This window comes from Hypanus sabinus, chromosome 3 (assembly GCF_030144855.1).
Source record: "Hypanus sabinus isolate sHypSab1 chromosome 3, sHypSab1.hap1, whole genome shotgun sequence".
Lineage (NCBI taxonomy): Eukaryota > Metazoa > Chordata > Chondrichthyes > Myliobatiformes > Dasyatidae > Hypanus > Hypanus sabinus.
Genome location: NC_082708.1, coordinates 907,132 through 930,817, shown reverse-complemented (window position 1 = coordinate 930,817; position 23,686 = coordinate 907,132). Strand labels below are relative to the sequence as shown.

The following is a 23,686-nucleotide window of genomic DNA, read 5'->3' as shown; positions in this document are numbered from 1 at the left end:
CTTGCCATCTGGACATGCCATGGCCATCTGTCTTACCATTAGGCAGTGAGGGAGGCACTAGTGGATGTCTCTCCAAGCAGGGGTTTTCCCCTGTATACAGGGAACCATTGTGGAGGGCGCTGCACAGGCCAGTACTGTCTGGGTAACCTCCAACCTGATAGCATGAACATCAATTTCCTCCTTCATCATTCCCTTTTCCCTCTCCCTCCTCATCCCCTTACCTGCCCATCACCTCCCTCTCGTGCTCCTCACTTTCCTTTTGTTCCATGGTCTTGTACCGTCACCTATCAGATTCCCCCTTCTCCAGCACTTTATCTCTTTCACCAATCTACTTCACCCCTCACACCTCCCAGTTTTTTCTATCACTGACCATCTGGCACTTCTTCCTGCCCTCCCCTCAACTTTTTATTCTGTTTTCTCATCCTCTTTCCCAATCCTAATGAAGGGTTTCGGCCCGAAACGTCAACTGTTTACTCTTTTCCGCAGCTGCTGCCTGACTGCTGAGTTCCTCCAGCATTGTGTGTGTTTCCAGCAGCTGCAGGTTTCCTCACATACTGTGTAAAAGTTTCTTGACTGGGTTCACTGCTACCCTGTGGACGGAAGGAGTCCATGTAACCATGTCTACATGGACTGTGAGAGGCTGCAGCCCCTGGTTTGAATATTTGGAGGGGCTGCTCCTCAAGTTTTGCTGCCCTGCAGCCCCGTGCTCCTGGTGTATGGGCACCTAGCAGGGGCAGGGTGTTGGGGGGGGGGGGGGAAATCGCCCAGAGGATGTCCTGGTAGGCTTGCTCTTGGGCCTGGCCCTGTTGGCCATTCATGGATTTGTCTAGGACTCTGTCTGATCCGACTGCCTGCCCTCTTCCGGGGATACATCATGCCAGGGTCTCAGAGAGGGAGTATGTGACCATTATAGGTTCAATGGGGAATTCTGGACATGGTGGCCCCTCCCCTTCCGGGATATTGCCTGTTTGATAGACGGTAGTAACTATATTTTAATCTGAGTGTACTCACAGACTTGAAAATACTGAATGTCTGTACCCTGTGTATTTGTTTTGTAAATAAACTTATATAGTTTTGTTTTAAAAAAAAGGGTGGTATTGATGGGACAACACACTCAGGGAAGGGGAAATACTGAGGGAGCATAGGATAGTGGTAGGTGTTGTTGTCACTTACTCTCTGCCACCCGAATCTCATGGGGTAAGGGGATGGTGGGGCTGTTGTCGTTCAGGTCCAGAATGATGATGGAGAGTGTGGCTGTGCCCACTAGCCTTGGCGTTCCCCGGTCTGTTGCTGTCAGACGCAACCTGGAAGCACAGGTGCAGACTCAGTATTACAATCCAGCATCATCCGTTCTTTGTGTTCACTGTCAGTATAGTCAGTAGATGGTCAGTCTTTGATTAGCATCTGGCCAGTGTTTGATCAGTATATGGTGAGCATCTGATCAGTGTCAGTGTGCGGTGTTGTCAGTGTGTGGTGATGTGATTGTGTGGTGTGGTCAGAGTGTGGTGATGTGATTGTACGGTGTGGTCAGTGTGTGGTGATGTGATTGTGCGGTGTGGTCAGAGTGTGGTGATGTGATTGTGTGGTGTGGTCAGTGTGTGGTGATGTGATTGTGTGGTGTGGTCAGTGTGTGGTGATGTGATTGTGTGGTGTGGTCAGTGTGTGGTGATGTGATTGTGTGGTGTGGTCAGTGTGTGGTGATGTGATTGTGCGGTGTGGTCAGAGTGTGGTGATGTGATTGTGCGGTGTGGGCAGTGTGTGGTGTGGTCAGAGTGCGGTGCTGTCAGTACCCAGTGTGGTCATTAACACCATAAGACATAGGAGCAGAATTAGGCCATTCAGCCCATTGAGTCAGCACCACCATTCCATCATGGCTGAACCTGGATCCCACTCAACCCCATACACTTGCCTTCTCGCTGTATCCTTTGATGTCCTGACCAATCAGGAAATGATCAACTTCTGCCTTAAATACATGCATGGACTTGGCCTCCACAGCAGTCTGTGGCAGAGCATTCCACAGATTCACTACTCTCTGGCTAAAAAAAATTCCTCCTTAACTCTGTTCTGAAGGGTTGCCCCTCAGTTTTGAGGCTGTGCCCTCTAGTTCTGGTTATCCCCACCGTACGCAACATCCTCTCCATATCCACCCTATCTAGCTCTTTCAACATTTGGTAGGTTTCAATGAGAGCCTCCTGCATTCTTCTAAATTCCAGTGAGTACAGGCCGAAAGCTGCCAAACACTCCTCATATGTTAACCCCTTCATTCCTGGCATCATCCTCGTGAACCTCCTTTGGACTTTCCGCTATCCATGCCAGTATCTTTCCTGTAATACCATGGGATTTTATCTTGTTAAGCAGCCTCATGTGTGGCACCTTATCAAACGTCTTCTGAAAATCCAAGTAACTGACATCCACTGCCTCTCCTTTGTCCACTCTGCTTGTTACTTCCTTGAAGAACTCTAACAGATTTGTCAGGCAAGATTTCCCTTTACAGAAACCAAGCTAACTTTGACTTATTTTATCATTAATCTCCAAGTACCCTGAAACCTTATCCTTAACTACAGACTCTAACACTTTCCCAACCACTGAGGTTATGCTGACTAACCTATAATTTCCTTTCTTCCACATTCCTCCCTTTTTAAAGGGTGGAGTGACATTTGCAATCTTCCAGTTCTCCAGGACCATGCCAGAATCAAATAATTCCTGAAAAATCATGATCAGTGTATTCATCCGTTATCTCTTCAGCAACCTCTCTCAAGACTCTGGGGTGTAGTCTGGCCCAGGTGACTTATCCACCTTTGAGTTTGCCTAGAACTTTTTCCTTTATAATAGTAATGGCTCTCATGCCAGCTCCCTGACACTCACGGACCTCTGGCACACTACTGGTGTCTTCCACAGTGAAGACTGATGCAAGGTACTTAGAACATAGAAATCTACAGCACATTACAGGCTCTTCAGCCCACAATGTTGTGTTGTCCATGTAACCGATTCTAGAAACTGCCTTGCCCTACCACATAGACCTCTACTTTTCTAAGCTCCATGTACCTATCTAAGGGTTTCTTAAAAGATGCCACTCTATCCGCCTCTCCACCACTGGCAGTGCACCCACCACTCTCTGTGAGAAAAACTTACCCTGACATCACCTCTGTACCTACTTCAGAGAGAGCACCTTAAATCTATGCCCCCTCATGTTAGCCATTTCAGCCCTGGGAAAAATCTACCTATCCACACAATCAATACCTCTCATCATCTTATACACCTCTATCAAGTCACCTCTCATCCTCTGTTGCTTCAGGGAGAAAAGGCCAAGTTCACTCAAGCTATTCTCATTGGGGACACTCTCCAATCCAGGCAACATCCTTGTAAATCTCCTCTGCACTCTCTCGAAAGCATCCACATCCTTCCTGTAGTGAGGTGGCCAGAACTAAGTGGGGTCTGACCAAGGTCTCACATAGCTGTAACATTACCTTACTGCTCTTGAACTCAATCTCACAGCTGATGGTTGCCAACACACAATACATCATACCTACTTATGTTCCTCTGCCATTTCTTTGTCCTCCATTACTACCTCACCAGCATCATTTTCCAGTTGACTAATATCAACTCTCACCTCCATGGTACTCTATATAACTGAAAAAAAACTTTCAGTATACTGCTTTATATTATTTGCTAGATTTCCCTCATATTTCATCTTTTACCTTCTTATAGATTTTTAAAGTTGCCTTTTGTTAGGTTTTAAAACCATCCCAATCATCCTACTTCCCATTCACATTGACTACCTGATATGCCTTTTCCTTGGCTTTTATACAGTCCTTAACTTCCTTTGTCAGCCACAGTTGCCTACACCCCTGCCATTTGAGAACAACTTCTTCTGAGGGACATATCTATCCTGCACCTTGTGAACTATTCCCAGAAACTTCAGCCATCTCTGCTTTGCCGTCATCCCCACCAGTATCCTCCTCCAATCCACCTGGGCAAGCTCCTCTCTCATCAGAATCAGAATCAGGCTTATTATTGGGCTCCTTATTTTAGAAAGGATATACTGACATTGGAGATGGTTCAGAGAAGATTCACGAGAATGATTCAAGGAATGAAAGGGTTACCATATGAGGAACTTCTGGGAGCTCTTAGGCTGTATTCCCCGGAATTCAGGAGAATGAGGGGGGATCTCAGAGAAACATTCTGAATATTAAAAGGCCTGAACAGATTAGATATGGCAAAGTTATTTCCCATTGTAGGGGATTCTACGACAAGAGGGCACGACTTCAGGATTGAAGGATGTCCATTTAGAACAGAGATGTGGAGAAATTACTTTAGTCAGAGAGTGGTAAATCTGTGGAATTTGTTGCATGAGTGGCTGTGGAGGCCAAGTGATTGGGTACATTTAAGACAGAGATAGATTCTTGATTAGCCAGGGCATCAAAGGGTATGGGGTAAAAGCAGGGGAGTGGGGATGACTGGAAGAATTGTATCAGCCCATGATTGAATGGCAGAGCAGACTCGATGGGCCAAATGGCCTTCTTCTGCTCTTGTATCTTAAGATCTTATTATCTTATTATCAATGGCATGTGACATTAAATTTGTTAACTTAGCAGCAATAGTTCAATGCAATACATAATCTGGCAGAGAAAAAATAAAATAAAAATAATAATAATAATAAATAAACAAGTAAATCAATTACGTATATTGAATAGATTTTAAAAAAACGTGCAAAAACAGAAATACTGTATATTAAAAAAAAGTGAGGTAGTGTCCAAAGATTCAATGTCCATTTAGGAATCGGATGGCAGAGGGGAAGAAGCTATTCCTGAATCGCTGAGAGTGTGCCTTCAGGCTTCTGTACCTCCTATCTGTAGTAACAGTGAGAAACATGCCTCTGTAAATCCCTTTACTCTATTGTGATACTGATACATGTGACTTATTCTTCTCCCTCTCAAACTGCAGTATGAATTCAATCATATTATGTTCACTGTCTCCTATGGGTTCCTTTACATTAAGCTCCCTTATAAGATCTGGGCTATCACACAATGCCAAATCTAAGGTTGCCTTTCTCCAAGTAGGCTCAAGCGCAAACTGCTCTAAAACGCCATATCATAGGCATTCACAAATTCCCTCTCTTGCAATCCGATAACAACATGATTTTCCCGATCCCCTTGCATATTGAAGTCCCCCATTACCATTGTGTCATTTCCCTTATTCCACGCTCTTTCCAGCTCTCTTTGCAATTTCAACCTGACATCTTGATTACTGTTTGGAGGCTGATATATGATTGCTAGAATGTTTTTTTTTCACCCTTGCTGTTTCTTAACTACACCCACAAAGACTCCACATTTTCTGACCCGGATTTGGCTCTATGTGAACCAGACATGGAGGTTGTCCTTTTGGTTTATGCTGATGACATCTCCTTATGGTCTCTGACCCAGATGTGAGACTGCCAGCAGTTCTTCTTGGCTGTATCCTCTGCAAGGGTCAATTGGGAGAAGAGCGTGGGCCTCTTGGTGGGTCAGTGCCAGGTGGACTTCCTACTGGAGGGGTTGAGGTTATTTGCACGAAGTACCACCCACTTCCACTACTTGGGGATCTACTTGAGCTTGATGGTGGAGGCTTGGCCTGCAAACTGGTGGGACTTAGAGACAAAGATCTCTGCCTGGCTGGTGTGCTGGTTGGGCCTCCTTTGTGCGATCTCCTACCGGGAAAGGGCTTTAACAATCAATCAACTGGTCACATCCATAGTATGGTACCAGCTGATTACTTTATTCCCACCCACTGCATTTGTCTCCCGGACCCAGAAGAGGCTGGCAGACCTCTGGTGCAATAGGAGGCATTGGGGCTCTGCAGCGGTGCAGAGTCTTTCGAAATCGGAGGGTGGTCAGTCATTGGTGTGTGTGCACACCTAGCTAATGGCTCTCTGCCTCAGTTCCCTACAGAGATACCTGTACTGTGAACACCCTCTGAGATGACAGGTGCTGTGACACATTTTCTCCACTGGGGATGCTGCCTGGAGGAGGTCACGTGGATCCTGGCATGCTCTTCCACTGGGAACTGCGGAGGGTTTGGATTTGTGCTCTGGCTGCAGGGGGGTCTGATCCTGATCCTATTACGATGGGTGTTGGGAGGGTACAGGGTAGTGGAGGGGTTCCGGCTGCACCCCTCCCCAATATACTCATTGATGTGTAAACTTTTTGCTTCCTTGCCTTCGTCTGCTGACCGGACTCTCCTTAATGGTCTGTGTTACTCTTTGGCAGCAGAGGAGGTCCTTAGTGGAAGTCTCTTTAAGCAGGGGTGTGTCCCTTGTACAGTGGGACCTGAGTGGAAAGTGTTGCTTCGGGCAACAGGTTCACTGACACCCCATCCACCTGTCCATTCTGTGGGTGGGAGAGTCAGTGTATCATGGAGTGTGAGAAGTTTGAGTTTCTCAGGGAGCTATTGCTCAATTTAGCACTATGCTCCTCATATACGGGCACTCAGTTCAGAAGGGTCAAGTTGTGGGGAGAATCTCCCGGTGGGCTTGCTCTTGGACCTGGCCAAGATGACCATTGATGGGTCTGGGAGGTGGAAAGTGGAAAGCTGCCCACACCGACTGCCGGCCCCTTTTCCGAGGGTACGTTCGTGCCCAGCTGCCCTCAGAAAGGGATCATGTGGTCACAATGAGTACATTGGGGGACTTCCGGGAGTAGTGGGCCCCCCGGGGTATTGATTGTCTAATAGAGGGTAGTAACCATATTTTAATCTGAGTGTTTTTGCTATTTTGTAAACCCTGAATGTCTGCACCTTGTGTGATTGCTAGGTAAATTAACTTTTATAGTTTTGTAAAAAAAAAGTGGTCGCTATTTGCTGTGGCCACTGTGTGATGTAGTCAGAGTGTCTTCTTGTGATTATGTGGTGTATTTAGAGTGTGGTACTGTGATTACTGAGTCAGTGCGTCATGTTATTGTGTCCTGCTGTAATTGTCTGGTGTAGTCAGAGTGTGGAGTGTTAATTGTGTTGTGTGATAACTGTATGGTGTGATCAGTGTGCAGTGTGGTCAGTGTGTGGTGATGTGATTGTGCGGTGTGGTCAGTGTGTGATGTGATTGTGTGGTGTGGTCAGAGTGTGGTGATGTGATTGTGCGGTGTGGTCAGTGTGTGGTGATGTGATTGTGCGGTGTGGTCAGTGTGTGGTGATGTGATTGTGCGGTGTGGTCAGTGTGTGGTGTGGTCAAAGTGTGGTGATGTGATTGTGTGGTGTGGTCAGTGTGTGGTGATGTGATTGTGCGGTGTGGTCAGTGTCTGCTGATGTGATTGTGTGGTGTGGTCAGTGTCTGATGATGTGATTTTGTGGTGTGGTCAGTGTGTGGTGATGTGATTGTGTGGTGTGGTCAGTGTGTGGTGATGTGATTGTGTGGTGTGGTCAAAGTGTGGTGATGTGATTGTGTGGTGTGGTCAGTGTGTGGTGATGTGATTGTGCGGTGTGGTCAGTGTCTGCTGATGTGATTGTGTGGTGTGGTCAGTGTCTGATGATGTGATTTTGTGGTGTGGTCAGTGTGTGGTGATGTGATTGTGTGGTGTGGTCAGTGTGTGTTGATGTGATTGTGTGGTGTGGTCAGTGTGTGGTGATGTGATTGTGCGGTGTGGTCAGAGTGTGGTGATGTGATTTTGTGGTGTGGTCAGTGTGTGGTGATGTGATTGTGTGGTGTGGTCAGGGTCTGATGATGTGATTTTGTGGTGTGGTCAGTGTGTGTTGATGTGATTGTGTGGTGTGGTCAGGGTCTGATGATGTGATTTTGTGGTGTGGTCAGTGTGTGTTGATGTGATTGTGTGGTGTGGTCAGTGTGTGTTGATGTGATTGTGTGGTGTGGTCAGGGTCTGATTATGTGATTGTGTGGTGTGGTCAGTGTGTGGTGATGTGATTGTGTGGTGTGGTCAGGGTCTGATGATGTGATTGTGTGGTGTGGTCAGTGTGTGGTGATGTGATTGTGTGGTGTGGTCAGGGTCTGATGATGTGATTTTGTGGTGTGGTCAGTGTGTGGTGATGTGATTGTGTGGTGTGGTCAGAGTTTGGTGGTGATTGGCTTCTGTCAAAGCTCTGTGTGTTGTCAGTGTGGGTTGTGCTCGATGCCGCAGGTCACACAGCCTGGCTGTTAGATACTCACTGCGCCTGGGGCCAGATCTCTCTGTCCATGATGGCCACGGTGCTGATGTCACCGGTTAGGGGGTTGATTTGGAAGAGGTTGCTCTGAGGTGATGCTGCAATGGAATACATCACCTGGCCATTCTGACCCTGGTCCAGGTCATTTGCCAAAACCTAAGGCACAGAAGCAAGGATATGGATACAGCAGCATGCCAAATACAGTCAGCCAGGTAACAACACCATCAGCGTGACACACAAGCACAGTCACCAGCAAACACAAACACTTAACAAGAGTGGACTTGGATCCTGATGTTGAAGGGATGTGGGGGACGAGGGACTTCAGACCTGTGGAGGAGTTTCAAAGACAATAGAACATAGAACATGACAGACCTTCTGCCACACTCACTCACCATTCTCTGTGTAAAAAAAACTTACCTTTCATATACATGCTACATTTTTCTCCAATTACCTTAAAATTATGCCCCCTCAAATTTACCATTTTTGTAGTGGCAAAATGTCTCTGAATATACCTCTTATCCTCTTGTACACCTTTATCAAGTCACCTCTTATCCTCATTTGCTCCAAAGAGAAAATCCCTAGTTCACTCAATCTCTCCTCATGAGACATGTTCTCTAATCCAGGCAACATTCTGGTAAATCTCCACTGCATCCTTTCTAGAGTTTCCACATCCTTCCTATAATAATACTACAACAGTACAATTGTGCTTGATAAGGGAAGTGAAGCTAATGTAAAAGCAAAAGAAAAGGTATACATCAGCTTTTAAAAACTTAGAGAGCAACTGAAAAAATCATTAGGGGGAAAAGATGAAATATGAAAGTAAGTAAGCAAACAATATCAAAGTGGAGAGTAAAAGCTTTTCAAGTATGTAAAAATTGAAAGAAAAATGAGTGGATATAGATCCACTAGAAAATGAGGCAGGAGAAATAATAACAGATGACAAGGAGATAGCAGATAAACTAAATGTGTATTTTGCATCAGTTGTCACTGTTGAAGACACCAGCAGTGTGCCTGAGGTAGGAACATAGAACATAGAAAACCTACAGCACAATAGAGGCCCTTCGGCCCACAAAGTTGTGCTGAACATGTCTGTACCTTAGAAATTACCTAGGGTTACCCATAGCCCTCTATTTTTCTGAGCTCTATGTACCTGTCCAGGAGTCTCTTAAAAGACCCGATCGTATCCACCTCCACCTCCGTCGCCAGCATCCCATTCCACACACTCACCACTCTTCTCTTCGTAAAAAACTTACCCCTGACATCCCCTCTGTACCTACTTCCAAGCACCTTAAAACTGTGCTCTCTCATGCTAGCCATTTCAGCCCTAGAGAAAAGCTTCTGACTATCCACATAATCAATGCCTCTGATCATCTTATAGCTCCATGAGTATCAGGAGCAGGAGAGAATGCCATTGCTATTACAAAGGAAAAAGTGTTAGGCAAACTCAAAGATCTTAAGGTGGATAAGTTACTTGGGCCAGATGGACTACAACCCAGAGTCCTGAGAGGGATTGCCAGATTCAAGTGATTCAAGAAAGGCCTGAACAGATTAGATATGGCAAAGTTATTTCCCATGGAAGGAGATTCTACGACAAGAGGGCACGACTTCAGGATTGAAGGACGTCCATTTAGAACTGAGATGCGGAGAAATTACTTTAGTCAGAGGGTGGTAAATCTGTGGAACTTGTTGCCACAAGAGGCTATGGAGGCCAAGTCATTGGGTGTATTTAAGGCAGAGATAGATAGGTTCTTGATTAGCCAGGGCCTCAAAGGGTATGGGGAGAAGGCAGGGGAGTGGGGAGAGGGGTTTGAATGGTGGAGCAGACTCGATGGGCCGAATGTCTTACTTCTGCTCCTATATCTTATGGTTTTATAAGAATCACTCAATTCTGGCATGGTCCCGGATGACAGGATGATTGCAAATGTCAGTCTACTCCTGAAGAAGGGAGGAAGGCAAATTGGAGGAAATTATAGGCCAGTTAGCCGAAGCTCAGTGGTTTGGAAAGTGTTGGAGTTTATTATTAAGATTGAGGTTTTGAGGTACTCAGAGACAAATGATAAAATAAATCAAAGTCAGCATGGTTTCTGCAAAGGGAAATCTTGCCCTGACATATCTGTAAGAATTCTTTGAAGAAGTAACAAGCAGGGTGGACAACGGAGAGGCAGTGGATTTTAAGAAGGCATTTGATAAGGTCCCACACAAGAGGCTGTTAACAAGATAAAATCCCATGGCATTACATGAAAGATACTGGCATGGATAGTGGAATGGCTGACAGGCAGGAGGCAGAGAGTGGGAATAAGGGGGCCTTTTCTGGTTGGCTGCCAGTGACTAGTGATGTTCCTCAGGGGTCAGTATTGGGACTGCTGCTTTTCACATTGTTTATCAGTAGTTTAGATAATGGAATTGATGGCTTTGTGACAACGTTTGTGGATAATATGAAGGTAGGCAGAGGAGTAGGTAGTGCTGAGGAAGCAATGGGATTGCAGCAGGACTTAGACAGATTGGAAGAATGGGCAAAAAAGTGGCAGAGGGAATACAGTGTTGGAAAATGTTTGATAGTACATTTTGGTAAAATGAACAATAGTGCAGACTATTGTCTAAATTGGGAGAAGGTTCAAACATCAGAGGTGCAGAGGGACTTCAGAGTCGATAAGGTTAATTCACAGGTTGAGTCTGTAGTAAAGAAGGCAAATGCAATGTTAGCATTTATTTCAAGGGGAATAGAATATAAAAGCAAGGAGATAATGCTGAGCCTTTATAAGACACTCGTCAGGCCATGCTTAGAGTATTGTCAACAGTTTGGGGCTCCATATCTTAGAAAGGAAGTGTTGTCATTGGCGAGAGTCCAAAGGACGTTCACGAGGATGATTCCGAGAATGAACAGGTTAATATTTTAGGAGCGTTTGTCAGCTTTGGGCCTGTACTCACTGGAATTTAGAAGAATGCATGGGGATTTCATTGCAACCTACTGAATGTTGAAAGGACTAGATAGAGTGGATGTGGAGAGGATGTTTCATATGGTGGAGGTATCCAGAACTGGAGGGCACAGTCTCAAAATTAAGTGGTGACCCTTTAGAACAGAGGTAAGGTAGAATTTTTTTAGCCAGAGTTGTAGATCTGTGGAATGCTCTGCCACAGACTGCAGCAAAGGCCAAGTCTGTGGTATATTTAGTTGATTGTTTACTGATCGATCAGGTCATCAACGAATATGGCGGGAAGGTAGGTGTATGGGGTTGAGTGGAATCCGGGGTCAGTCTTGATGGAATGGTGGAGCAGACTCAATGGGCTGAATGGCCTAATTCTTTCCCTGTATCTTATGGTCTTACGGTATAATATTTTGGTAATATTTGAATAATCTTATATAAATATTGTTTGATTAAGCATCATTGTTCATTTAAATAATTCATTATGGGTTTTATATATACATATAAATAAATGTATGAATTGCATACATCATCATGCTACCATGTGATATGTGTGAGCCTTGCTTAAACCTGGTTAGACCCACATTACTGGACTTCAATGCCTTCCTTTGAATTAGTTTAATGTTTTGAATTTACAAAACATAACAGTGGTGTGAGGTATTTTTAAAATAAACCCAAGATGGCTATTGATCTTTTGAAGCACAGTGAGATGCTTGAACTGCAAAAAAAAAACCACAGCAAGAGGCGGTCAAGTTACAAAAAGCAATGCAGCACATGTCCTTTGGACATAACTGAGTTTTTAAAAATAGGTCAGTAAATGAAAGAATTTATAGGCTTATAAACAGTGAGCACCAGGTGATAATAATAATTTTAAAAAGAGCAGAAATGGCTGGCTACATCAGAGTGATGGATACATTTGATTACATAACAGATAACTAGATTTTATACACTGAGCAAATTGAACAATATTTTGAAGCAAATGAAATAGCCAATGAGAAACAAATACCTATTTTGCTGAGTGCATTGGGTTTAAAGGCATATAGTTTGCTTCGAAGTTTGACTGCTCCAAACAAACCAGCACAAGTGAGCTTTGCTGATATTATCAAAGTAATGCAGGAGCATTTAGAACCACCGCCAGTATTGATTGCCATTTGGATTGTGGTATCTTTCAGGAAAGCAATAAAAAGTGGCTCCCAAGTGAAGCACAACTTACATTTAAAAGAGCAGCTTAAATTGCTGTTTCAATGGAAACTGCAGACAGAGATGCAATTGAGTTGCAGTCAGGATTGTAAGTGTGCATGAACAAAATTACGATGTCTAAACAGAAACTGGCCTGGCTGAACAAACTGTGTTATTGTTGTGGCAAGTGGTCATATTTGTAGTACAAATGCAAGTTTAAAGGTGAAACTTTCAGAAAATGCAACACAGTAGAACACATACAAAGAGCATGTCAGACAGAGAAAAAAATGGACTGCACAAGGAAGAGAAAAGGATTTTAAAAAATCAAGTTACAGTTTTAAACTGCATTCTGTTGATGAAAAATCTGATGAGAGTGACACAGGCCTGAGTAGCCTTGAGATTTACAATATGAAAAATAACAATAGACTAGCAATATGGCTTAACATCAGAAATGATCAGCAAATTAATTAAAACAGAATTGGACACTGGTTCAGCTGTTTCAGTTATTCCACAAAAGGAGTTTGAATGACATTTTAAAAGATACCGCAGATATCTAACTAAGAACTATACTGGAGAAAAGATAACTCCTGTGGGAATGACATTTTGTAACTGTGAAATACAACAACCAACAAGCTACGCTGAGCTACACACACAAAATGGTGGTGGAACGCAGCAGGCCAGGCAGCATCCATAGGAAGAAGCAATGTCGACGTTTCGGGCTGAGACCCTTCATCAGGAAGCATGAAAGTGACCAAGCATTGGTCTGATTATAATAGTGTTGGTAGGCAACATGTCTAAGAAAGCCTCTGAAATGTTAATTAAGCAGTTACTTGTGAAATGCAGCTTCAGGAAAATTTCAAGCATTCGGCTCTTGTGAGCATAAAGAATCCAAATCTACTCTGCGTGCATTAAGGTTATTGTATGAACTTCAAATGGGAGACAAAAAGCTGCTTGTATAAGTAGATGAAAAGACCAAAGTCCAGCTGGATGAACATAAGGCCAAAAAGAGAGCAGCCGATGGAGATTCAAAAACAAAGGATTTGTCAGATGATATTGTGAATGTGGAAACCAAAAGGAGAGATCAAATTGTAAAGACACCCATAGAAGGATTAACCATATAACAATTACAGCACAGAAACAGGCCATCTTGGCTCTTCTAGTCCAAGCCGAACGCTTCTCTCACCTAGTCCCACCTACCTGTGCTCAGCCCATAACCCTCCATTCCTTTCCTGTCCATATACCTATCCAATTTTTTTAAATGACAAAATTGAACCTGCCTCTACCACTTCTACTGGAAGTTCATTCCACACAGCTACTACTCTCTGAGTAAAGAAGTTCCCCCTCGTGTTACCCCTAAACTTTTGCCCCTTAACTCTCAACTCAAGATTAATACAAGAATACTTCAGTGAACTAAATCTCAAGATCAAGATGCACAAACTAGAAAGAAGAAAAAGAGTGCAAACAAGAGAGAAAGAAGCCAAGACTGGGAGAGATGAAATAATTAAAGTAGATTCACAGAGAAAAGATGAGATAAAAGAGAAGTAAGTTATCCAGAGTTGTCAGAACCACTTCCTGCTGTCTGAGAGTCAGCTCCTACAGCCACCACAGAGGTGGCCACAGAACCTGAGATTGTTTCACAACCATGTCTCATCTTCCAAGCAGAGTAATCCCCTTTGTCAGGAAAGTCATTATCCCACAAGAATATGAACTCATCCATGGTGATTAAATCTTCAGATCTTAATGGTGCTCTGCTATGTAAAATTGACTATGCTGTGGATATCTATATAGTAGTTGTATTACATAGTTAACTGTGGATATAGTTAAGACGCATTCTCTATTGAGTTGGAGTTCATTGCTAAGCAAGGAGGAGGGTTGTGTATTTAATATTTAAATAATACTTGAATAATTTTGTACCGTCTGGGTAGCCTCCAACCTGATGGCATGAACATTGCCTTCTCTAACTTCTGTTAATGCCCTTCTTCCCCTTCTTGCCCCATCCCTGATATATTTAGTTTTTTCCCTCCCTCTTTTTTTTACTTTCTCTCTCTGCCCATCACTCTGCCTGTTCTCCATCTCCCTCTGGTGCTCCCCTCCCCCTTTCTTTCTCTCTCGGCCTCCTGTACCATGATCCTTTCCCTTTTCCAGCTCTGTATCTCTTTTGCCAATCACCTTTCTGGCTCTCAGCTTCATCCCACCCCCTCCAGTCTTCTCCTATCATTTCGCATTTTCCCCTCCCCCTCCTCCTCCTACTTTCAAATCTCTTACTATCTTTCATTTCAGTTAGTCCTGATGAAGGGTCTTGGCCCAAAACGTCGGCAGCGCTTCTCCCTATAGATGCTGCCTGGCCTGCTGCGTTCCACCAGCATTTTGTGTGTGTTGCCTGAATTTCCAGCATCTGCAGATTTCCTCGTGTTTGCTTGCATTTACCCTGTCTTACCCTTCATAATTTTGTACACCTCTATCAAATCTCCCCTCAGTCTTCTGTGTTCTAAGGGAAAAGTTTTAATCTATACAACCTTTGCTATAAATTAGTTCTGTCAAGTCCCTGCAACATCCTTGTAAATTTTCTCTGCACTCTTTCAATCTCATTTACATCTTTCCAGCAGGTCGGTGACCAAACTGTACACAATACTCCAAATTAGGCCTCAACAACTTCAATATAACACCCCATTTCTTGTACTCAATACTTCGATTTATGAAGGCCAATGTCACAAAACCTTTCTTTGCAACTTTATCTGTGATGCCACTTTTATGGACCTGTATTCCCAGATCCTTTGTTCTACTGTACCCTACTGTTCAGCGTGTAAGACCTACCCTTGATGCTCCTCCCAAAGTGCAACACCTCACATTTGTCTACATTAAATACCATCTGTCATTTTCAGCACAATTTCCAGCTGGTCCAGATTCCACTGCAAGCTTTGATAGTTTTTCTCGCTGTCCACTACACTGCTAACCTTGGTGTTATCACAAATTTACAGATCCGGTAAATGTACTACATTATCATCCTGATCATTGATTCAGATGATAAACTGATAGAGATGATAGACAGGGTAAAAAGACCATGATGGGAGTTGAAAACCGACCACCCCCAAAAGTAGTAGGATGTGATCTACAAATTTCAATTGGAGATAGAGAATGCATTCCAGAAAAGAAATATTACATTGTTACGGGGGATTTCAATTTGCCAGTAGATTGGGAAAATCAGGTTAGTGCTGGAGTCCAGGAGGGGAACTTTCTAGACATACAAACAAGCTGGATGAACTCAGCAGGTCGGGCAGCATCCGTTGAAATGAGCAGTCAACATTTTGGGCCAAGATCAGAGGAAAGATCAAGGGGTTGGGGAGGGGAAGCAGGGAGGGGATAGGCAGGAGAGGTGAAGAAGGAATCTAAGGGGAAAGCACTATGGGTAGTAGAAGAAGGCAGAGTCATGAGAGGTGATAGGCAGCTAGAAGAGGAGACAGAGTGAAAGTGGGATGGGGGGAAGGGAGAGGGAGGGAATTACCAGAAGTTGGAGAATTCGATGTTCATACCAAGGGGCTGGAAACTACCCAGACGGTATATGAGATGTTGCTCCTCCAACCTGAGTTTGGCCTCATCTTGGCTGTAGAGGAGGCCATGTATGGACATATCCGAATGGGAATGTGAAGCAGAGTTGAAGTGGGTGGCAACCGGGAGATCCTGTCTGTTGTTGCAGTCAGCGCGGAGGTGCTCGATGAAGCGATCCCCCAATCTGTGTCGGGTCTCGCCGATGTAGAGGAGACCACATCGGGAGCTCCGGATGAAATAGACGACTCCAGCAGACTCATAAGTGAAGTGTTGCCTCACCTGAAAGGACTGTTTGGGGCCCTGAATGGTGGTAAGAGAGGGGGTGTTGGGACAGGTGTAGCACTTGCACTTACAGGGATAAGTACCAGGTGGGAGATCTGTGGGGAGGGACGTGTGGACCAGGCAGTCGCGGAGGGAACGCTCCCTGTGAAAAGCAGAGAGGGGTAGAGAGGGAAAGATGTCCTTAGCGGTGGGGTCCTGTTGAAGGTGGCGGAAGTTGCGGAGGATAATATGCTGGATCCGGAGGCTGGTGGGGTGGTGGGTGAGGACAAGGGGAACACGGTCCCTGTTGTGGTGACGGGAGGATGGGGTGAGGACCGAAGTGCGGGAAATGCAGGAGATGCGGGTAAGGGCATCGTTGATGATGGCAGAAGGGAAACCACGATTCTTAAAAAAAGAAGACATTTGGGATGTCCTGGAATGGAAAGCCTCATCCTGGGAACAGATGCGGCGGAGATGGAGGAACTGGGAATAGGGAAGAGCATTTTTGCATTTGGCAGGGTGGGAAGAGGTATAATCAAGGTAGTTATTGGAGTCAGTGGGTTTGTAGAAGATGTCAGTGGACAGTCTATCTCCAGAGATGGAGACCGAGAGATCGAGAAAGGGGAGACAAGTGTCCGAGATGGACCAAGTGAATTTGAGGGCTGGGTGAAAGTTAGAGGCAAAGTCGATGAAATTGACGAGCTCTGCATGGGTGTAGGAAGCAGCACCAATGTAGTTGTCAATGTAGTGAAGGAAAAGTTGGGGAGCAGTACCAGTATAGATTTGGAGCATAGACTGTTCCACATAACCCACGAAGAGGCAGGCATAGGTGGTGTTGGGGAACTGGTGAAGTCTATTGTCAAGAAAGTAGCGGAGGGCTTTGAGGCCTTCTTGATGGGGGATTGAAGTGTATAAGGATTGGACATCCATGGTGAAAATGAAGCAGTCAGGACCGGGGAACTGGAAGTTATTGAAGAGGTGGAGGGCATGGGATGTATCCCGGATGTAGGTGGGGAAGGACTGAACTATGGGTGACAAAATGGAGTCTAGGTAGGCAGACACAAGTTCGGTGGGACAGGAGCAGGCCGAAACTATAGGCCTACCAGGACAGTCAGGCTTGTGGATCTTGGGGAGGAGGTAAAACTGAGCAGTATGGGGTGTGGGAATTTTGATTGTTTTGGCTGAGGACGGAAGGTCTCCAGAGTTGATAAGGGAGGTGATGGTACGGGAGACAATGGTTTGATGTTTTTTGGTGGGGTCCTGTTCCAGGGGTAAGTAAGAGGAGGTCAGAGAGCTGCCGTTTGGCCTCAGTGAGGTAGAGGTCCGACCGCCAGACTACTACGGTACCACCTTTGTCTGCGGGTTTGATGATGAGGTTAGGATTAGTGCGAGAGAGTGCAGAGCAGTGCGTTCAGAGGGAGTGAGGTTGGAACACAAGAGAGGAGTGGTGAAGTTGAGATGGTTGATGTCTCGGCGACAGTTGGAAATGAAAAGATCGAGTGCAGGTAGGAGGCCCAGAGGGGGTGTCCAGGAGGAGGAAGAGGGATGAAGATGGGAGAAGGGGTCATCAATAGGGGGAGGGGAATCCTTGTTAAAGTAGTACGCTCAGAGACGTAGGTGACGGAAGAAGAGTTCAGCGTCATGCTGGGCACGGAACTCACTAAGGTGTGGATGGAGGGGGACAAAAGTGAGGCCCTTGCTAAGCACAGAATGCTCTGCCTCAGAGAGGGGAAGGTCAGAGGGGATGGTGAAGACATGGCAAGGGTTGTGAGTTTATGACATGTGGGGGACTTTCTAGAGTGCCAATGAGATGGCTTTTTCGAGCAGCTTGTGGTTGAGCCCACTATGGGATCAGTTATTCTGGATTGGGTGTTATGCAATGAATCAGAATTGATTAGAGACCTTAAGAAAGAACCCTTTAGGGAAAGTGATCATAATATGATCAAATTTACCCTGAAATTGGAGAAGGAGAAGCTAAAGTCAGATGTATTAGTATTACAGTTAAATAAAGGAAATTACAGAGGCATGAGAATTGATTGGAAAAGAACATTGGCAAGGATGATGGCAGAGAAGCAGTAGCTGGAATTTCTGGAAGCAATTTGGAAGGCACATCCCAAAGAGGAAGAAGTATTCTAAAGGAAAGATGACTCAACTGTTGCTAACAAGAGAAGTCAAAGCCAAAATAAAAGACAAAGAAAGGGCATACAATAGAGCAAAAGTTATTGGGAAGTTAAAGGGTTCGGAAGCTTTTAAAAACCAACAGAAAGCAACTAAAAAGTCTTTAAGAAGGTAAAGGTGGAATAGAAACGTAAGCTAGATATTGGAATCAATTATTAAAGATGAGGTCTCTGAGTACTTGCAAACTGTAGTCAGCCTGGTTTCCTCAAGAATGTATCTTGCCTGACAAATCTGTTGGAATTCTTTGAAGAAACAACAAGCAGGATGGATAAAGGAAACTTGGTTGATGTTGTGTACTTGGACTTTCAGAAGGCCTTTGACAAGAGGCAGCGTACGTAAGGAGCTATGAGTCCATGGTATTATAGGAAAAGTTCTAGCATGGATAAAGCAGGAGGTAAAGACCTACCTGGTTATTTCTTCAGCAGTTTGAATGGGGCACGATTGCGCAAGCGTGTGAAGGTCGGCCTCTGAGACAGCGGGAGAGTTTAAAAAGTGAGCAGCTTAAAAGAACGGGCAACGGAGTAGTGGGAGACAGAGTAGGAAGGCTTTGGCTTGAGAGGCTTTGGCGAGCAGAGGCTGAGGACGAGCTTGCTCCCAGTCAGGTAAGGCTGGTCAGCTCTTTTAATTAATCTAATTAACTTAGAAGTAGGTCTTTTTTTTCCCTTGGTGAATCGGCCCAGACAGACGGAGGAACAGCAGGGCTCACACAGGTAATGGTACGAGCTAACAGTTTAAAAAGCTCATGTGTTTGGCGAGGTAAGTGGGTTTCATTCCTGTAGAGTTAGGTAGCATGTCTGCAGGGTTAGTGCTTTGTTCAGGGTGTCAGATGTGGGAATCCTGGGAGACCTCCAGCCTCCCTGATGGCCACATCTGCACCAGGTGCACTGAGATGCAGCTCCTCAGAGACCATGTTAGGGATCTGGAGCTGCAGCTTGATAACCTACTGCTTATTAGGGAAAGTGAAGAGGTGATAGACAGGAACTACAGGGAGGTAGGGTTAGGGTTAGGCTACAGGGGTCAGAAAACTGGATGACTGTCAGGAGAGGGAAGGGAAATGCCCGGATAGTGGAGAGCACCCCTGTGACTGCCCCCCTCAGCAACAAGTATATCGTTTTGGATGCATTTGAGGGGGATGCCCTAATAGGGGACGGCCATGGTGACCGGGTCTCTGGCACTGAGCTTGGCGCTGTTGTGCAGGAGGGAAGGAGGGAGAAGAGGAATGCGGTAGTCATAGGGGATTCCATAGTCAGGGGAACAGACAGGAGATTCTGTGAGCCTGATAGAGATACCCGCATGGTGTGTTGCCTCCCAGGTGCCAGGGTACGGGATGTCTCGGATCGGGTCCAGAATATTCTGAAGGGAGAGGGCGAGCTGCCTTGGCACATGTTGGTACCAATGACCTAGATAGGAAAAGGGAGGAGGTCCTGAAGAGAGATTTCCAGGAGTTAGGAAGGAAGCTGAGAAGCAGGACCTCCAGGGTAGTGATCTCAGGATTGCTACCTGTGCCACGTGCTAGCGAAGGCAAGAATAGTAGGATCAGGCTGATGAATGTGTGGCTGAGAGACTGGTGCAGGGGGCAGGGCTTCAGATTCTTGGATCATTGGGATCTCTTCTGGGGGAAGTATTACCTGTTCAAAAAGGACAGGTTACACCTGAACCCGAAAGGGACCAATATCCTGGCGGGAAGGTTTAATAGAGCTGTTAGGGAGGGTTTAAACTAATTTGGCAGGGGGACCAGAATAATTGAGCGGAGGAGGGGGAAAACAGAAATAAATCTAAGACAGTGAGCAGTAAAGATGTCAGGAAGGACAGGCAGGTGATGGGGCAAATTTACAGCCATTGAGTTGACTTGCAGTGCAATCAAAGCAAAAAGTACCAAATACCGTACTTAAGGTGTTATACTTAAATGCATGCAGTATAAGGAATAAGGTGGATGATCTTGTTGTACAGATACAGGTTAGCAGGTATGATGTTGTGGCCATCACTGAGATGTGGCTAAAGGATGCATGTCTCTGAGAGCTGAACGTCCAAGGATACACAGTGTATCAGAAGGAAAGGCAGGTAGGTAGAGGGGGTGGCGTGTCTTTATTGGTAAGAAATGATATTAAATCATTAGAAAGAGTTGACATAGGATCGAAAGGTGCAGAATCTTTATGGGTTGAGCTAAGAAATCACAGGGGTAAAAGGACCCTGAAGGCAGTTGTATACAGGCCTCCAAACAGCTACAGTGATGTGGACTACAAATTACAACAGGAAATAGAAAAGGTTTGCCAGAAGGGTAGTGTTATGATAATTGTGGGGGATTTTAACATGCGATTGGATTGGGAAAATCAGGTCGGCACTGGACCTCAAGAGAGAGAATTTGTAGAATGTCTACGAGATGGCTTTTTAGAACAGCTTGTTGTTGAGCCCACTAGGGGATCGGCTGTACTGGATTGGGTATTGTGTAATGACCCAGAGGTGATTAGAGAGATTGAGGTGAAGGAACCCTTAGGAGACAGTGATCATTACATGATTGAGTACACTGTGAAATTTGAGAAAGAGAAGCCGAAATCCAATGTGTCAGTATTTCAGTGGAGTAAAGGAAATTACAGTGGCATGAGAGAGGAACTGGCAAAAGTTGACTGGAAAGGGACACTAGCGGGAAGGATGGCAGAGCAGCAGTGGCTGGAGTTTATGTGAGAAGTGAGTAAGGTGCAAGACATATATTCCAAAAAAGAAGAAATTTTTGAATGGAAAAAGAATGCAACTGTGGCTGACAAGAGAAGTCAAAGCCAAAGTAAAAGCAAAGAGAGGGCATACAAGGAAGCAAAAATTAGTGGGAAGACAGAGGATTGGAAAGTTTTTAAAAGTTTACAAAAGGAAACTAAGAAGGTCATTAAGAAGGAAAAGATGAACTATGAAAGGAAGCTAGCAAATAATATCAACGATGATACTAAAAGCTTTTTCAAGTATATAAAGAGTAAAAGACAGGTAGAGTAGATAAAGGACTGATAGAAAATGATGCTGGAGAAATTGTAATGGGAGATAGGGAGATGGTAGAGGAACTGAACAATTATTTTGCATCAGTCTTCACTGAGGAAGACATCAGCAGTATACCAGACACTCAGGGGTGTCAGAGAGGAGAAGTGTGGGCAGTCACAATTATGACAGAGAAAGTACTCAGGAAGCTGAATAGACTGAGGGTAGATAAATCTCCCGCACCAGATGGAATGCACCCTCATATTCTGAAGGAAGTAGCTGTGGAGATTGTGGCAATGATCTTTCAAAAGTCAATAGATTCTGTCATGGTTCTGGAGGACTGGAAGATTGCAAATGTCACTCTGCTATTTAAGAAGGGGGTAAGGAAGCAAAAAGGAAATTATAGACCTGTTAGCTTGACATTGGTGGCTGGGAAGTTGTTGGAGTCGATTGTCAAGGATGAGGTTACTGAGTATCTGGAGGTATATGACAAGATAGGCAAGACTCAGCATGGTTTCCTTAAAGGAAAATCCTGCCTGACAAACCTATTGCAATTTTTTGAGGAAATTACAAGTAGGCTAGACAAGGGAGATGCAGTGGATGTTGTGTATTTGGATTTTCAGAAGGCCTTTGACAAGGTCTTATCTGCTAAACAAGATAAGAGCCCATGGAATTATGGGGTAGTTACATATGTGGATAGAGTGTTGGCTGATTGGCAGGAAACAGAGAGTGGGAATAAAGGGATCCCATTCTGGTTGGCTGCCAGTTACCAGTGGCGTTCCACAGGGGTCCGTGTTGGGGCTGCTTCTTTTTACGTTGTATATCAACGATTTGGATTATGGAATAGATGGTTTTGTGGCTAAGTTTGCTGATGATACAAAGATAGGTGGAGGAGCCGGTAGTGCTGAGGAAACAGAGATTCTGCAGAGAGACTTGGATAGATTGGGAGAATGGGCAAAGAAGTGGCAAATAAAATACAATGTTGGAAAGTGTATGGTCATGCACTTTGGTAGAAGAAATAAATGGGCAGACTATTATTTAAATGGGGAGAGAATTCAAAGTTCTGAGATGCAATGGGACTTGGGAGTCCTCATACAGGATACTCTTAAGGTTAACCTCCAGGTTGAGTCGGTGGTGAAGAAAGCGAATGCAGTGTTGGCGTTCATTTCTAGAGGAATAGAGTATCGGAACAGGGATATGATGTTGAGGCTCTATAAGGCACTGGTAAGACCTCACTTGGAGTTCTGTGTGCAGTATTGGGCTCCTTATTTAAGAAAGGATGTGCTGATGTTGGAGAAGGTTCAGAGAAGATTCACTAGAATGATTATGGGAATGAGAGGGTTAACATATGAGGAACGTTTGACGGCTCTTGGACTGTTCTCGTTGGAGTTTAGAAGAATGAGGGGGGACCTCATAGAAACATTACGAATGTTGAAAGGCATGGACAGAGTGGATGTGGCAAAGTTGTTTCCCATGGTGGGGGAGTCTAGTACGAGAGGGCATGATTTGAGGATTGCAGGGCGCCCATTCTGAACAGAGATATGAAGGAACTTTTTTAGCCAGAGGGTGGTGAATCTGTGGAATTTGTTGCCATGGGTGGCAGTGGAGGCCAAGTCATTGGGTATATTTAAGGAAGAGATTGATATGTATCTGAGTAGCCAGGGAAACAAAGGTTATGGTGAGAAGGTGGGGGAGTGAGACTAAATGGGAGATTGGATCAGCTCATGATGGAATGCCGAATGGCCGACTTCTGCTCCTTTATCTTATGGTCTTATGGAAAGAATAGTGGCCTTGCCTCTGGCACTGTCTGGCCCTGTGGCTTAGAAGAGTAGGGAAGCAGGAGGGCAACAGTAATAGGGGACTCTATAGTTAGGGGGACAGATAAGGGATTCTGTGGATGAGAAAAAGAACCATGGATGGTAGTTTGTCTCCTAGGTCCCAGGGTCCGAGATATTTCTGAACATATCCACAATATCCTGAAAAGGGAGGGTGAGCTGTCAGTCATGATATATATAGCAGTTAGACGGAGCGGGCAACGGAGTAAAGGGAGACAGAGTAGAAAGGCTTTTTCTCCAGAGGCTTCGCGAGAAGAGGCTGGGGACGAGCTTCACTCCAAGTGAGGTAAGGCCGGGTAAGTTCCTTTAAAAGGAGAACGTTTCAAAAGTTGAGGCAACGTATTGGGTAGGTCATGGCAGCTGAGATCGGCCCCGTGGTTTGTTCATCCTGCAGCATGTGGGAAATCAAGGGTACTTCCAGTATCCCTGACGACTATGTGTGCAGGAAATGTGTCCAGCTGCAGCTTCTGGCAGACCACATTGAGCGGCTGGAGCTGCGATTGGATTCATACTGGAGCATCCGCAATGCTGAGAAAGTTGTGAGTTGGCCACACCGCAGGTAAAGGCTACACAGGCAGAAAGGGAATGGGTGGCCACTAGACAGCGTAGCAGTAGGCAGGTAGTGCAGGAGTCCCCTGGGGTCATCTCCCTCCTAAACAGATGTACTGTTTTGGA

At 45.0% G+C, this 23,686-nt stretch overlaps 1 protein-coding gene across 1 annotated transcript in view; it reads right to left on the bottom strand.

Annotated features, from left to right (window-relative positions):
- LOC132390964 (protocadherin-16-like) overlaps positions 1–23,686 on the bottom strand; it is a 491,141-nt gene that overhangs the window by 48,074 nt on the left and 419,381 nt on the right. Inside the window, exons 17-18 of the mRNA XM_059963494.1 lie at positions 8,132–8,283; positions 1,174–1,304 (exon numbers count right to left, since the gene is read on the bottom strand). Coding sequence (XP_059819477.1) covers positions 1,174–1,304; positions 8,132–8,283 — 283 coding nt within the window. The remainder of the gene's footprint in view (positions 1–1,173; positions 1,305–8,131; positions 8,284–23,686) is intronic.